The sequence below is a fragment of the Diorhabda sublineata genome, chromosome 3 (assembly GCF_026230105.1).
Source record: "Diorhabda sublineata isolate icDioSubl1.1 chromosome 3, icDioSubl1.1, whole genome shotgun sequence".
Lineage (NCBI taxonomy): Eukaryota > Metazoa > Arthropoda > Insecta > Coleoptera > Chrysomelidae > Diorhabda > Diorhabda sublineata.
In genome coordinates this window covers 11,941,662-11,955,867 of record NC_079476.1, presented here as the reverse complement: position 1 = coordinate 11,955,867, position 14,206 = coordinate 11,941,662, and the positions used below count along the sequence as shown (strand labels likewise).

Here is a 14,206-nt window from a genome sequence, read left to right as displayed (position 1 = left end):
ATAGAAATTCGATCAAGATAAATGTTTTTGTAGAGTGAAATGTGAAATGATTAAAATGAGTTCGCTAAAACGTTCATAGATATTATCATTTGTTGTTAAGTAGAGATGGTACTAAAGAGAATATTAAGTTATATAGAGTTATATAAGTTATATAGAGCGGCAATAAATATCATAACCAGTTTCGAAGATATGCTCAATTTATGAAATGAAATTGAAGTAGTTCTTGAGCCCTAGTAGTATTAAGATTATTTTGAATACATTATATATAAGTTGCAAAACAATACGTATGTCTCATGATGAAATAAGAGGATATTTTGAGTTTTACGCTTACGAGATAATAAGACTGAACTGAAGAACTTTGGAATCGAGAATTTCGGAAAGATTCGAAGCCCTAAATGAATTTGATTAGTTTAAAAATAATACATTTCGAGTATTTCGCAGCACAGAAAATAAGAAACGAAAAACGGGGCTTCGTGTATGACCAACAATTTTTGAAAATTGGCCAAACAATACAATTATTTTCTCTCACTTTGGAAACCGGACGCATCGGCACAGCGACGAAATTGGAAACCCTTAGTCCAATTCACGTTACCTCGATCCGATGTGGTGGTATTTCACTGGTGGTGGAGTGGGTCAATCTACTACATCAATGGAGGATGGAAAGGAAATAATGGGACTGAAAAACACTCCGTAGAAAATTGGAAATTTCCGAATATGACAATTTATATGATATCCTGAAAACATGAATGAATAATATAGAGAATTTTTAGTTTGCAGCACAGAAAAAAAATTGTTATTCACGGTTTGCTTTAGTAAATCTGTTTTTATAAAATTATTTATTATATGAAATATTTTTCTGTTTAATTAGAAAATCCTTTCTCTTCAGTTTTACCAATTATATAATACACAACAGTGAATATGAATGTTTTTTGACATTAAATCCCTCGATTTATCGGTATATAATAATCTCTGAAATGTTGGAACAAATAATAAGAAATACTGAGAATCATAAATCTACTCTACTCTACTTATTTCTACTCTATTCTATTCTTCTATATTCTACAAACAAAAAACAACCAACGTGGCAATCGTTGTTCCCTAACTAGTCTCACCTATCCTGTACTGAGTGTATACGAAAGTAAAGACCACTTTTCGGTACGAAGTGTATGCGAAATTAAGATCACATTCCAGCAAGGAGTGTTTACGAAAATGAAGATCACATTCCAGTACGAAGTATATGCAAAAGAAAAGAAATTAAAATAATACAGGATATACGTTTCATCATGACATTTACATAAATTGTAAGGAGTCCTTTTCTTTTCAGTCTCATTTCCTGGGCTATAAACTCCAAACATTTTCTATATTCACGTTGAACGTTTCCATCGAGAATAAGGATTGGTGATTCGTGTAGGATTGATGTAAGAAAAGCGAGCCATGGGTAATTGGTCCTTGGTACTATTCTTCACCCTTCTTTCCATCAACAAAGGATTTTGAAAAGACTAAAAATGAAATTCGGCGAAAAATAATAAATAGCAGTAAATATAATATATGAACGAAAAGGATTGTTGATAAAAATTTCACGCGCCCCACGACTCATTTTTTAGTCTGATCAAAAGAACTCGATTAATGAGATAGTTGTGTGAGGTTTAGTACCTGGGTTTTCACCGATTATACCTGCTTTTCATTCATCACCTGCACTACATCTTTCCTCTCGATCAAACATTCAGCTGAATAATTTTTCTTTTTACCCTTCAATTAATTCAAACTTCTTGTTTCGATTCCTCTTTTGTGTCCTCTGAAAGTGATTCAATTTCTCATTAATATGCCCAGTCGACTAATAGTGTTGTTCTCTCTCGTTGTTTCTCGTTTTGATTCGTCATTTGTGTCCCCTCGGTGTGGTTCAATTTCTTATTCACCTAGGTAGATAATTAAGGGTTGTTTTTCTCTCTGCTTTTCTCGTGCGGAAAACACAAGATCTTCTTTATTATATTGAAACCAATTGTTGGTGGGTCTCCTCAAATCATTTTTGACATTCTTTTCCAGTACGAAAATCCCATAATTTTCTCCATTATATTCACGTTGATTGTTTTTATCGGGATTACGGATTGGTGATTCGTGTAGGATTGATGTAACAAAATCAATATGGGTAATTGGTCCTAGGTATTATGTTTTACACTTCTTTCCATCAATCAAGGATTTTGATAAGACTAAAAATGAAATTCGGCGTAAAATTAAAAATAGCAGTTAATATATATGAGCGAAAGGGATTGTTGATAGAAATTTCACGCGCCCCACGACTCATTTTTTAGTCTGATCAAAAGAACTCGATTGATGAGATAGTTTTGTGACGCTTGATACCTGGAGTTTCACCGATTATACCTGCTTTTCATCCATCACCTGCACTACATCTTTCCTCTCGATCAAACATTCTGCTGAATGATTTTTCTTTTCACATTAATTAATTCAAACTTTCCTGTTTCGATTCGTCTTTTGTGTCCTCTGAAAGTGAGTCCATTTCTCATTAATCTACGCAGTCAACTAAGGGTGTTGGTCTCTCTCATTGTTTCTCGTTTTGATTGGTCTATTTATTTTTCTTATTTCATTCCAATTAATTCAGATTTTTCTGTTTTGATTCGTCTATCGTGTCCCCAAGGAGTGGTTTATTTCCTCATTCATCTACATTAATCATTGGTATCTAATTTCTAGCTACACCATGTATTATTAAAATTTCTTGTCTTCCCCATACACTTTGTAATGGAATGTGATCTTCATTTTCTTATACACTCCGAATTGGAATAAAATCTTCATTTTCGTAAACACTACGTACTGGAATGTGATCTCAATTTCGCATACACTCCGTATCGGAATGTGGTCTTCACTTTCGTATACAACTCCGTACAGGATAAGTGACAACGATTGCCACTTGGGTTGTTTTTTGTTAGTAGAATAGAGTAGAAATAAGCTGAGTAGATTAGATATATGATTCTCAGTATTTCTTATTATTTGTTCCATCCATTAGTTTTGGTTTTATAAAATAGAAAAATTTTCTGGTAAATGATATATTTGTGAAAGGTGAAAGAACGACTACGTAAATTACCGAGAATATTGGGACGATGACAACAATAAGATAAGAGAGCCTAAAGCAAGTCCAACGGTTCCAATTTCAGAAGGAAATAAAATTACCTACTTCATGGGGGGATACAAAATATGAATTGGAACAGGAAATTTTCAATTGATAAAAGTGAAAAGAAAAGAAAAACCCATTCTTTAGTTCAGTCAAAAGTTTTATAGGGACATTTTTTGTCTTCAATTATAATAAACTACTTTTATTTGTCTTGCAAATAAAATCAAAATAAGGAGTATCTTGAGGTTAAACATTTCAATTGGTAGGTACATGATAATTGAAAATGGTTTAAAATTGATTAAATTTTGGAATCTAGAACGTGAAGAAATAAATTAAGATGTGCCCCATTCTCCCGAAAATGGAATAATTGATCTAAATTTAAGAGAGTTAATGCTTATATCCCAAGTACCTACCGGTTAACATAACATTCATCATCAATCTGGGGTATTGATTAGACTAAAATATGTATTTGTTAAAATGAAAAATGAAATCTGGGTATTATATTAATGGCAGTTAATATATATGAGCGAAAGAGTATTGATATTAACTTCACGCACCCCACAATTTTAGTGTAATCGATAGGTACCACAAACTGATGAAGAATATCATGATGATTTGTAGGCACATAGAAATTCGATCAAGATAAATGTTTTTGTAGAGTGAAATGTGAAATGATTAAAATGAGTTCGCTAAAACGTTCATAGATATTATCATTTGTTGTTAAGTAGAGATGGTACTAAAGAGAATATTAAGTTATATAAAATAGAGCGGCAATAAATATCATAACCAGTTTCGAAGATATGCTCAATTTATGAAATGAAATTGAAGTAGTTCTTGAGCCCTAGTAGTAGTAAGATTATTTTGAATACATTATATATAAGTTGCAAAACAATACGTATGTCTCATGATGAAATAAGAGGATATTTTGAGTTTTACGCTTACGAGATAATAAGACTGAACTGAAGAACTTTGGAATCGAGAATTTCGGAAAGATTCGAAGCCCTAAATGAATTTGATTAGTTTAAAAATAATACATTTCGAGTATTTCGCAGCACAGAAAATAAGAAACGAAAAACGGGGCTTCGTGTATGACCAACAATTTTTGAAAATTGGCCAAACAATACAATTATTTTCTCTCACTTTGGAAACCGGACGCATCGGCACAGCGTCGAAATTGGAAACCCTTAGTCCAATTCACGTTACCTCGATCCGATGCGGTGGTATTTCACTGGTGGTGGAGTGGGTCAATCTACTACATCAATGGAGGATGGAAAGGAAATAATGGGACTGAAAAACACTCCGTAGAAAATTGGAAATTTCGGAATATGACAATTTACATGATATCCTGAAAACATGAATGAATAATATAGAGAATTTTTAGTTTGCAGCACAGAAAAAAACTTGTTATTCACGGTTTGCTTTAGTAAATCTGTTTTTATAAAATTATGTATTTTATGAGATATTTTTCTGTTTAATTAGAAAATCCTTTCTCTTCAGTTTTACCTATTATATAATACACAACAGTGAATATGAATGTTTTTTGACATTAAATCCCTCGATTTATCGGTATATTATAATCTCTGAAATGTTGGAACAAATAATAAGAAATACTGAGAATCATAAATCTACTCTACTCTACTTATTTCTACTCTATTCTATTCTTCTATATTCTACAAACAAAAAACAACCAACGTGGCAATCGTTGTTCCCTAACTAGTCTCACCTATCCTGTACTGAGTGTATACGAAAGTAAAGACCACTTTTCGTTACGAAGTGTATGCGAAAATAAGATCACATTCCAGCAAGGAGTGTTTACGAAAATGAAGATCACATTCCAGTACGAAGTATATGCAAAAGACAAGAAATTAAAATAATATAGGATATACGTTTCATCATGACATTTACATAAATTGTAAGGAGTCCTTTTCTTTTCAGTCTCATTTCCTGGGCTATAAACTCCAAACATTTTCTATATTCACGTCGAACGTTTCCATCGAGAATAAGGATTGGTGATTCGTGTAGGATTGATGTAAGAAAAGCGAGCCATGGGTAATTGGTCCTTGGTACTATTCTTCACACTTCTTTCCATCAATCAAGGATTTTGATAAGACTAAAAATGAAATTCGGCGTAAAATTAAAAATAGCAGTTAATATATATGAGCGAAAGGGATTGTTGATAGAAATTTCACGCGCCCCACGACTCATTTTTTAGTCTGATCAAAAGAACTCGATTAATGAGATAGTTGTGTGAGGTTTAGTACCTGGGTTTTCACCGATTATACCTGCTTTTCATTCATCACCTGCACTACATCTTTCCTCTCGATCAAACATTCAGCTGAATAATTTTTCTTTTTACCCTTCAATTAATTCAAACTTTCTTGTTTCGATTCCTCACTTGTGTCCTCTGAAAGTGATTCAATTTCTCATTAATATGCCCAGTCGACTAATAGTGTTGTTCTCTCTCGTTGTTTCTCGTTTTGATTCGTCATTTGTGTCCCCTCGGTGTGGTTCAATTTCTTATTCACCTAGGTAGATAATTAAGGGTTGTTTTTCTCTCTGCTTTTCTCGTGCGGAAAACACAAGATCTCCTTCATTATATTGAAACCAATTGTTGGTGGGTCTCCTCAAATCATCTTTGACATTCTTTTCCAGTACGAAAATCCCATAATTTTCTTCATTATATTCACGTTGATTGTTTTTATCGGGATTACGGATTGGTGATTCGTGTAGGATTGATGTAACAAAATCAATATGGGTAATTGGTCCTAGGTATTATGTTTTACACTTCTTTCCATCAATCAAGGATTTTGATAAGACTAAAAATGAAATTCGGCGTAAAATTAAAAATAGCAGTTAATATATATGAGCGAAAGGGATTGTTGATAGAAATTTCACGCGCTCCACGACTAATTTTTTAGTCTGATCAAAAGAACTCGATTGATGAGATAGTTTTGTGACGCTTGATACCTGGAGTTTCACCGATTATACCTGCTTTTCATCCATCACCTGCACTACATCTTTCCTCTCAATCAAACATTCTGCTTAATAATTTTTCGTTTCAAATTAATTAATTCAAACTTTCCTGTTTCGATTCGTCTTTTGTGTCCTCTAAGAGTAATTCCATTTCTCATTAATTTACGCAGTCAACTAAGTGTGTTGTTCTCACTCATTGTTTCTCGTTTTGATACGTCTTTTTATTTTTCTTATTTCATTCCAATTAATTAAGATTTTTCTGTTTTGATTCGTCTATCGTGTCCCCAAGGAGTGGTTTATTTCCTCATTCATCTACATTAATCATTGGTATCTAATTTCTAGCTACACCATGTATTATTAAAATTTCTTGTCTTCCGCATACACTTTGTAATGGAATGTGATCTTCATTTTCTTATACACTCCGAATTGGAATAAAATCTTCATTTTCGTAAACACTACGTACTGGAATGTGATCTCAATTTCGCATACACTCCGTACCGAAATGTGGTCTTCACTTTCGTATACAACTCCGTACAGGATAAGTGACAACGATTGCCACTTTGGTTGTTTTTTGTTAGTAGAATAGAGTAGAAATAAGCTGAATAGATTAGATATATGATTCTCAGTATTTCTTATTATTTGTTCCATCCATTAGTTTTGGTTTTATAAAATAGAAAAATTTTTTGGTAAATGATATATTTGTGAAAGGTGAAAGAACGACTACGTAAATTACCGAGAATATTGGGACGATGACAACAATAAGATAAGAGAGCCTAAAGCAAGTCCAACGGTTCCAATTTCAGAAGGAAATAAAATTACCTACTTCATGGGGGGATACAAAATATGAATTGGAACAGGAAATTTTCAATTGATAAAAGTGAAAAGAAAAGAAAAACCCATTCTTTAGTTCAGTCAAAAGTTTTATAGGGACATTTGTTGTCTTCAATTATAATAAACTACTTTTATTTGTCTTGCAAATAAAATCAAAATAAGGAGTATCTTGAGGTTAAACATTTCAATTGGTAGGTACATGATAATTGAAAATGGTTTAAAATTGATTAAATTTTGGAATCTAGAACGTGAAGAAATAGATTAAGATGTGCCCCATTCTCCCGAAAATGGAATAATTGATCTAAATTTAAGAGAGTTAATGCTTATATCCCAAGTACCTACCGGTTAACATAACATTCATCATCAATCTGGGGTATTGATTAGACTAAAATATATATTTGATAAAATGAAAAATGAAATCTGGGTATTATATTAATGGCAGTTAATATATATGAGCGATAGAGTATTGATATTAATTTCACGCGCCCCACGATCTTAGTCTAATCCATACCTCAAACTGATGAAGAATATCATGATGATTTGTAGGCACATAGAAATTCGATCAAGATAAATGTTTTTGAAGAGTGAAATGTGAAATGATCAAAATGAGTTCGCTAAAACGTTCATAGATATTTTTTCATTTGTTGTTAAGTAGGGATGGTACTAAAGAGAATATTAAGTTATATAAAATATAGCGGCAATAAATATCATAACCAGTTTCGAAGGTATGCGCAATTTATGAAATGAAATTGAAGTTGAGCCCTAGTAGTATTAAGATTATTTTGAATACATAATTATATGTAAGTAGCAAAACAATACGTATGTCTCATGATGAAATATGAGGATTTTTGAGTTTTACGTTTACGAGATAATAAGACTGAAGAACTCTGGAATCGAGAATTTCGGAAAGATTGAATGAATATGAATGTTTTTTTAATTGAATTGAAATATATAGACAAAAAGGAAATAATAAAACAAATTAAAAACATGAAAGTAGAAAAGGTGATGAACAATGACACCCTTCGGTCAGCGCTTAAAGAGATAAAAGAAAAAACTCAAAGAAAAAATAAAAAAAAAAGACAAATGCCTTATTGGTGGAGCGATGAGATACAGAAGCTACGAGAGGATTGCCTCCTTGCCCGGAGGACATACGCAAGAAGCGAGGGCGAAGAAAGTTATAAAAATATATACAAACAAAAGAAAAAAACCCTGGGCAAGTTAATAAAAAACCTGGTGAAGACCTGGAAAATGGCATATGGGGCGACGCATATAAAATAACTATGAAATCACTAAAGGTAATCGCCCCATATAACCTGAATGAAGAACAGCGGCTAGAGTCACTGCTCTTCCTCAAAAAAAGAGAAGAGAATTTTCACAAGGAAGGTGACGCGAGTTACATATGAAGTAACAACTGACAACATATAATGAATATGATGCGGAAACGTAGAATAGTTCATTCTTTGTTCTAACGTTGTTTAATAAACATATATTGTAATTGTAATTTTTGTTTTTAATAATACAAATTCGAAGTTTTAACATATAATTGGCGCAGTCAGTTTTGTATTGTGCCGGAAGTGAAATTCGGGACCTTGAAGTTTATACACGGTTAAGTGCGTATTACGAACTTAAAATCTTTCGAAGTTGTGGCAACAGGAGCAGGGAATCAAGAAAAGGAGCAGGAAATCAGAGCGCAATCGAAAAATTCCTGGACAGCAAAGCAGCTTTATCGGACCAGCAATACGGCCTCCCTTTTTTTGTAGTAGTAGAAATAAGTAGAGTAGAGTAGATTTATGATTCTCAGTATTTCTTATTATTTGTTCCATCATTTCAGTGATTATTATATACCGATAAATCGAGGGATTTAATGTCAAAAATCATTCATATTCACCGTTGTGTATTATATAATTGGTAAAACGGAAGAGAAAGGATTTTCTAATTAAACAGAAAAATATTACATATAATAAATAATTTCATAAAAACAGATTTACGAAAGCAAACCGAGAATAACAATTTTTTTTCTGTGCTGCAAAATAAAAATTCATTCATGCTTTCAGGATATCATATAAATTGTCATATTTCGAAATTTCCAATTTTCTACAGAGTGTTTTTCGGTCCCATTATTTCCTTTCCATCCTCCATTGATGTAGTAAATTGACCCACTCATATATCAATAAAGCTTTTAATTCAGCAGAAGTATACTTAATAAACGTAATAAAGGACTACCTAACGGAAAGCAGAGTATACGTATCGAGAATGCAACAAATCAAATTGACCGCCGAAGTACCCCAAGGGTCGGTGTTAGGACCAACCCTATGGAACATATTATAAGACGAGGTACACAGATTGGAACTAGAGGGCGGCGCCAGATCGATCGCATACGTTGACGACCTAGCTATACTAGCGGAAAGCGATATGAATTGGGGCATCGCAGAAATAGTCAAAGAAAATGTGTTGGAAATGAAAAGCTGGATAGAGCAGAAGAACCTACAAATAGAAGAAGAGAAGACAGAAATAATAGTGCTAAGGGGACCTAAGGCATCCCGGGATCAAATTCAATTTGATTCAAAACAGTGAAGTACTTGGGCGTAACCTTTGATAATAGACTGACCTTCTCGAAACACGTGGAGGCAGCGGTGCGAAAAGCAGAGGAAAGGACTTCCGCCCTACAGAAAATGTTACCAAATATAGGGGGCCCCGGGAGCAAAATGAGGAGGGTACTACAAGAAATAATTCACTCCACCCTCCTATACGGGGCACCAATATGGGCGGAAGTCATGAGGATAAAAAAATACAAAAACTCATATACCTCAGCACAAAGGAAACCGCTGCTTCAGGTCTGTAGCGCATATAGAACCGTTTCTGCAATAGTGCTGCAGACGATCGCGGGAGTAACATATATGAGCGAAAGGGATTGTTGATAGAAATTTCACGCGCCCCACGACTCATTTTTTAGTCTGATCAAAAGAACTCGATTGATGAGATAGTTTTGTGACACTTAATACCTGGAGTTTCACCGATTATACCTGCTTTTCATCCATCACCTGCACTACATCTTTTCTCTCGATCAAACATTTAGCTGAATAATTTTTCTTTTCACATTAATTAATTCAAAGTTTCCTCTTTCGATTCGTCTTCTGTGTCTTCTAAGAGTGATTCCAGTTCTCATTAATCTAAGCAGTCAACTAAGTGTGTTGTTCTCTCTCATTGTTTCTCGTGATCGTGATCTTCAGTTTCGTATACTCCGTACTGGAAAGTGATCTTCATTTTCGTATACACTCCGTACTGGAATGTGATCTTCATTTTCGTAAACACTCCGTGCTGGCATGTGATCTTAATTTCGCATACACTGCGTACCAAAAAGTGGTCTCCACTTTCGTATACACTCCGTACAGGATAGGTGAGACTAGTAGGGGGCCACGTTGGTTGTTTTTTGTAGTAGTAGAAATAAGTAGAGTATGGTTGGATATCTTGATTGAAAATGTTTTGTGGACAGTGGACTGTATATAATGTGAGAAGCACAATTAAACGATTTGTTTCGATTTTCACTTTATTGTACAAATGTTTTGTGAGCCTAAATAAAAAGCACTGTTGGCCTCGTGGAATTTTTTATCAAATGAAAAGTTTGAATTGACAATTCTCGATGGGTTTAAAGTTAACAATTTTGAATGAGCGTCTGGCGGTTTATTTTTAATTAAACATTTTATTTCTTCCGCAAAATGCACTGATTGCGTTGCCCTTATAATACTTTGTTTTGCCAGTTTTAATTCGTGCACTGTGAGTTTTGTACCGTATATTCTATCATGTTTTGCACGTAATGTGTTACCTTTAAATCCACGCTATGACTATGTTTAATTTGTCGAAATTAGAATATCTCTCGAATATCATACTATCAGCTATAATTACATTTTGTGTTAACGCGGAATTTTTTACCTCTGGTGTAAAAGTGGTAAAAAATTATTATTCATGATCGGTTGATTAGGATTGCTTGAAAGAATGACCCGTTCCACCACTGTCGCATTCGAGCAGCTGACTGGGTAGTGATCCTCTCGAGATGATGTCAGCCGCGTTATGTTCGGATTTTACATGTTGCCAATTTTCGATTTTGGATTTTCTTTGTATGTCCGCTACACGGTGCGCTACAAATGTTTTTAAAAGTGCGGGTTCCGTATTTAACCACGATAAAACGATGGTTGAATCAGTATAATAAAAAATGTTAGATATACGACAAGTAAAAGCCTCCATGAGCTTAGCTGTCAGATTCGTTGCTAATAAAGCTGCGTTTAGCTCCAAGCTTGGCAACGTGACAACCTTTAAAGGTGCTACTCTTGATTTAGCACAAATTAAACGTACAGAACATTGTCCGGAGTTATCTACACGCACCATACGCCATAGTAGATGCATCGCTGAAAGTGTGAATTTCAATAACATTGGCTTTGGGAACTGTTATTTGTCTAGGAATTTTAATTGTAGCCAAAATAGGTAATTCCTTTTGTAAATAAACTCTGAAATTATTGGTGAAGGAGCAATTTGATCCCAATCTACTTTGTGCTGCCAAAGTTTTTGCATGATAACTTTGGCTTTAACAATTACTGGACCGACCAAGCCCAATGGATCGAATAACTGAGCAATTACGGAGAGTATTTCGCGTTTTGTGAAATTGTTATTTTCAATTTGTATTGAATATGTGCTGAAATGTAGCGTGTCTGATTGAGAGTTCCAGACAAGCCCTAAAGTTTTTGATTGGTCATCGGTTGATAGATAATGATCTGGTAGATCTGAAATGTTGTTAATATCGTTGAAAATGTTCGGTTAGTTAGTTTTCCACTTCCGAAGAGGAAAGGAGCAACTTTCTAAAATGTTGGTGATGTTTTGCCTCAAAATTTGTGCATTTTCAATGGTGTCTGTACCAGTGATGAGGTCATCAACATAAAAATCGGGAGTTATTACTTGTGATGCTACTGGTACTTTTTACTGTTTTCTAAAGCGAGTTGGTGCAAGCATCGTATAGCAATGAATGAAGCTGGAGCTGTGCCGTATGTTACGGTGTTTAATGTGTAGACTTCTAGAGGCAGGTTTGGATTAGAACGCCACATAATTCGTTGTAAATCACGCTGCTCTTCTACAATTTCCACCTGCCGGTACATCTTCTCTATGTCCGCTACCATTGCTACATTGTGTTGTCTATAACGAATGATGATAGCAAAAAGATCTTCCTGTATTGTAGGACCCACCATGAGCGTATTATTCAACGAAATACCGTTTACTGTTTTGGCGGATGCATCGAACACCACTCGTAGTTTAGTGGTTGCACTATCCTTCACGACACCATGATGTGGTAGGTAAAAAACTCCCTTTCCATCCACTTCCGTTGCCCACGTCGGCACCTTGATCATGTGCCCGAGTTTTTCATATTCCCTCCGAATATTGTTGACGTATGACTGTGTCATTGATCAGTTTACTTTCTAATTTGTGTAACCTTTTAATCGCATTCATCTTCGAATTCCCCAAATCGCCTACACCTTCGCGAACTGGCAACGTTGCACGAAATCTGCCAGTTTCGGTCCGCTGAATTGTTTTTAGGAAATGTTCTTCACATTGTTTTTCTTCGATCGTCCGTTTGGTTTTGTTATCGTCTTGGTATTCCTCGATTTTCCAAAATTTCTCAATTGCGTTTTCAAGCGTAGTTGTGATTAAATTACATGATATGGTATTACTACTGTTATTTTGAATTGAACAATTTTGATATATGGGTCCCGATATGACCCATCCAAATAATGTTTTCTGAAGTATCGGTTTACCGTCGCCGAGCTTAAATTGCCCATCCGCTAAATATCCCAAAAGACACCTGCGCCTAAGAGAATGTCCAGTTTGGCGGATTTATCGAATTCAGGATCCGCAAGAGTAATGTGTTTCGGTATATTTAAATGTTGACAATCGATTTTGAAGTTTGGAATATTACCCGCTATTTGGTTTATAACTAAAAATGTAGCATTTTGTTGAAAAGAATTGTTTTCTCTTGAAATTATATCAATATTTAATTGCTCTGTGATATTAGTAGTAACCTGATTAACACCGATCACTGGTAAGTTTATTTTGGTAATACCGATATTTAATTTTCGCGCAAGGTCAGAGGTTATTAGATTTGATTGAGAACCTGAGTCTAACAATGCACGTGCTTTGATTAAATTGCCTGATTTGACTTTCAGGAATACAGCCGCTGTACTAAGAAGAACATTTTGTTTTTTATTATTTAGATGATGTGTGATTGATGAGAGTTGGATAGTTTCTCGAGGTGCGTCTGTGTTTTATTTATTTTCAATTGCCAAATGTGTGTTTGTGGCTAATGAAGGATTGCTGTGATTTTGTGTTTGAATGTTGTCATGTTTGCTAGTTGGTTTTGTGTATCATGATGTTGAATATTGTCTTGATGAATTAGTGTGTTATGTTTCTTTTGACAAACCTTGCAGGTTCCACGAGTGCAAGAATCTGACCTATGATCACCTCTGAGACAATTAAAGCATAATTTTAGTTTAATTACCTCGTTTTGTCGCGTTGAACTTGGTAACTTAAGGAATTTTTTACATGAATAAATGTAATGATCTTGATCTTTGCAATAAGCGCATTGCGCCTGCGTGACGGCACATGTGATTGTTTGACCTTCACCCCGTGAGGGATATTTAGAATTAATTTTGTTTGTTTGTATACTGTTATTTGCATTTTTGTGCTTGTGATTATAATAGTTAGATTTTAACATGGTTTGCTGATTATCAGTTTTTTCTTTTCTTTCTAAATATTCACAACGATTTACTAAAAAGTCGAGAAATTCTGACAATAGTGGAGGTTCTCTTTTATTTTGTAAATGTAAATGTTCATGCCAACGTGTCCTAGTGCGAGCGTCTAGTTTAATTTTTAATAGTTGAATTAATAGGCGATCCCACGAATCAGTTGGTTTACCTAGAGCTTTGCGTGAAGTAATTAGTTGTTTGAATGTGTCAATTAAATTTCTTAAAAAAGGAGCTGATTCCTTAGTAATTACTGGCATGTTAAATAATTCTTCTACATGTTTGTCTATAATAATTTTTTTATTTTCAAATCGTTCTCGCAATATACGTAAAGCTACTAAATAATTCTCATCTGTCAACTCAAGTTGCTGAATTAATTTTTCTGCCTCAACCCTAAGTCGGCCCTGTAAATAATACAACTTTTCTACTTGAGATAACTGCTGATTCTGGTCAACTAATGCCTGAAATCTTTGAATGAAAAATACCCATTTTTTTT

At 34.3% G+C, this 14,206-nt stretch overlaps 1 protein-coding gene across 1 annotated transcript; it reads right to left on the bottom strand.

Annotated features, from left to right (window-relative positions):
• Nucleotides 1-10,903: 10,903 nt before the first annotated feature.
• On the bottom strand, nucleotides 10,904-11,311 carry LOC130441655 (uncharacterized). The gene has a single exon (XM_056775437.1). It carries the CDS (start codon nucleotides 11,309-11,311, stop codon nucleotides 10,904-10,906), a length of 408 nt encoding a protein of 135 aa, XP_056631415.1.
• Nucleotides 11,312-14,206: the final 2,895 nt, after the last annotated feature.

What these genes read in the sequence shown, in the direction of transcription:
- LOC130441655 (XM_056775437.1), bottom strand. Translation starts at nt 11,311, where the DNA reads ATGGTGCGTGTAGATAACTCCGGACAATGTTCTGTACGTTTAATTTGT.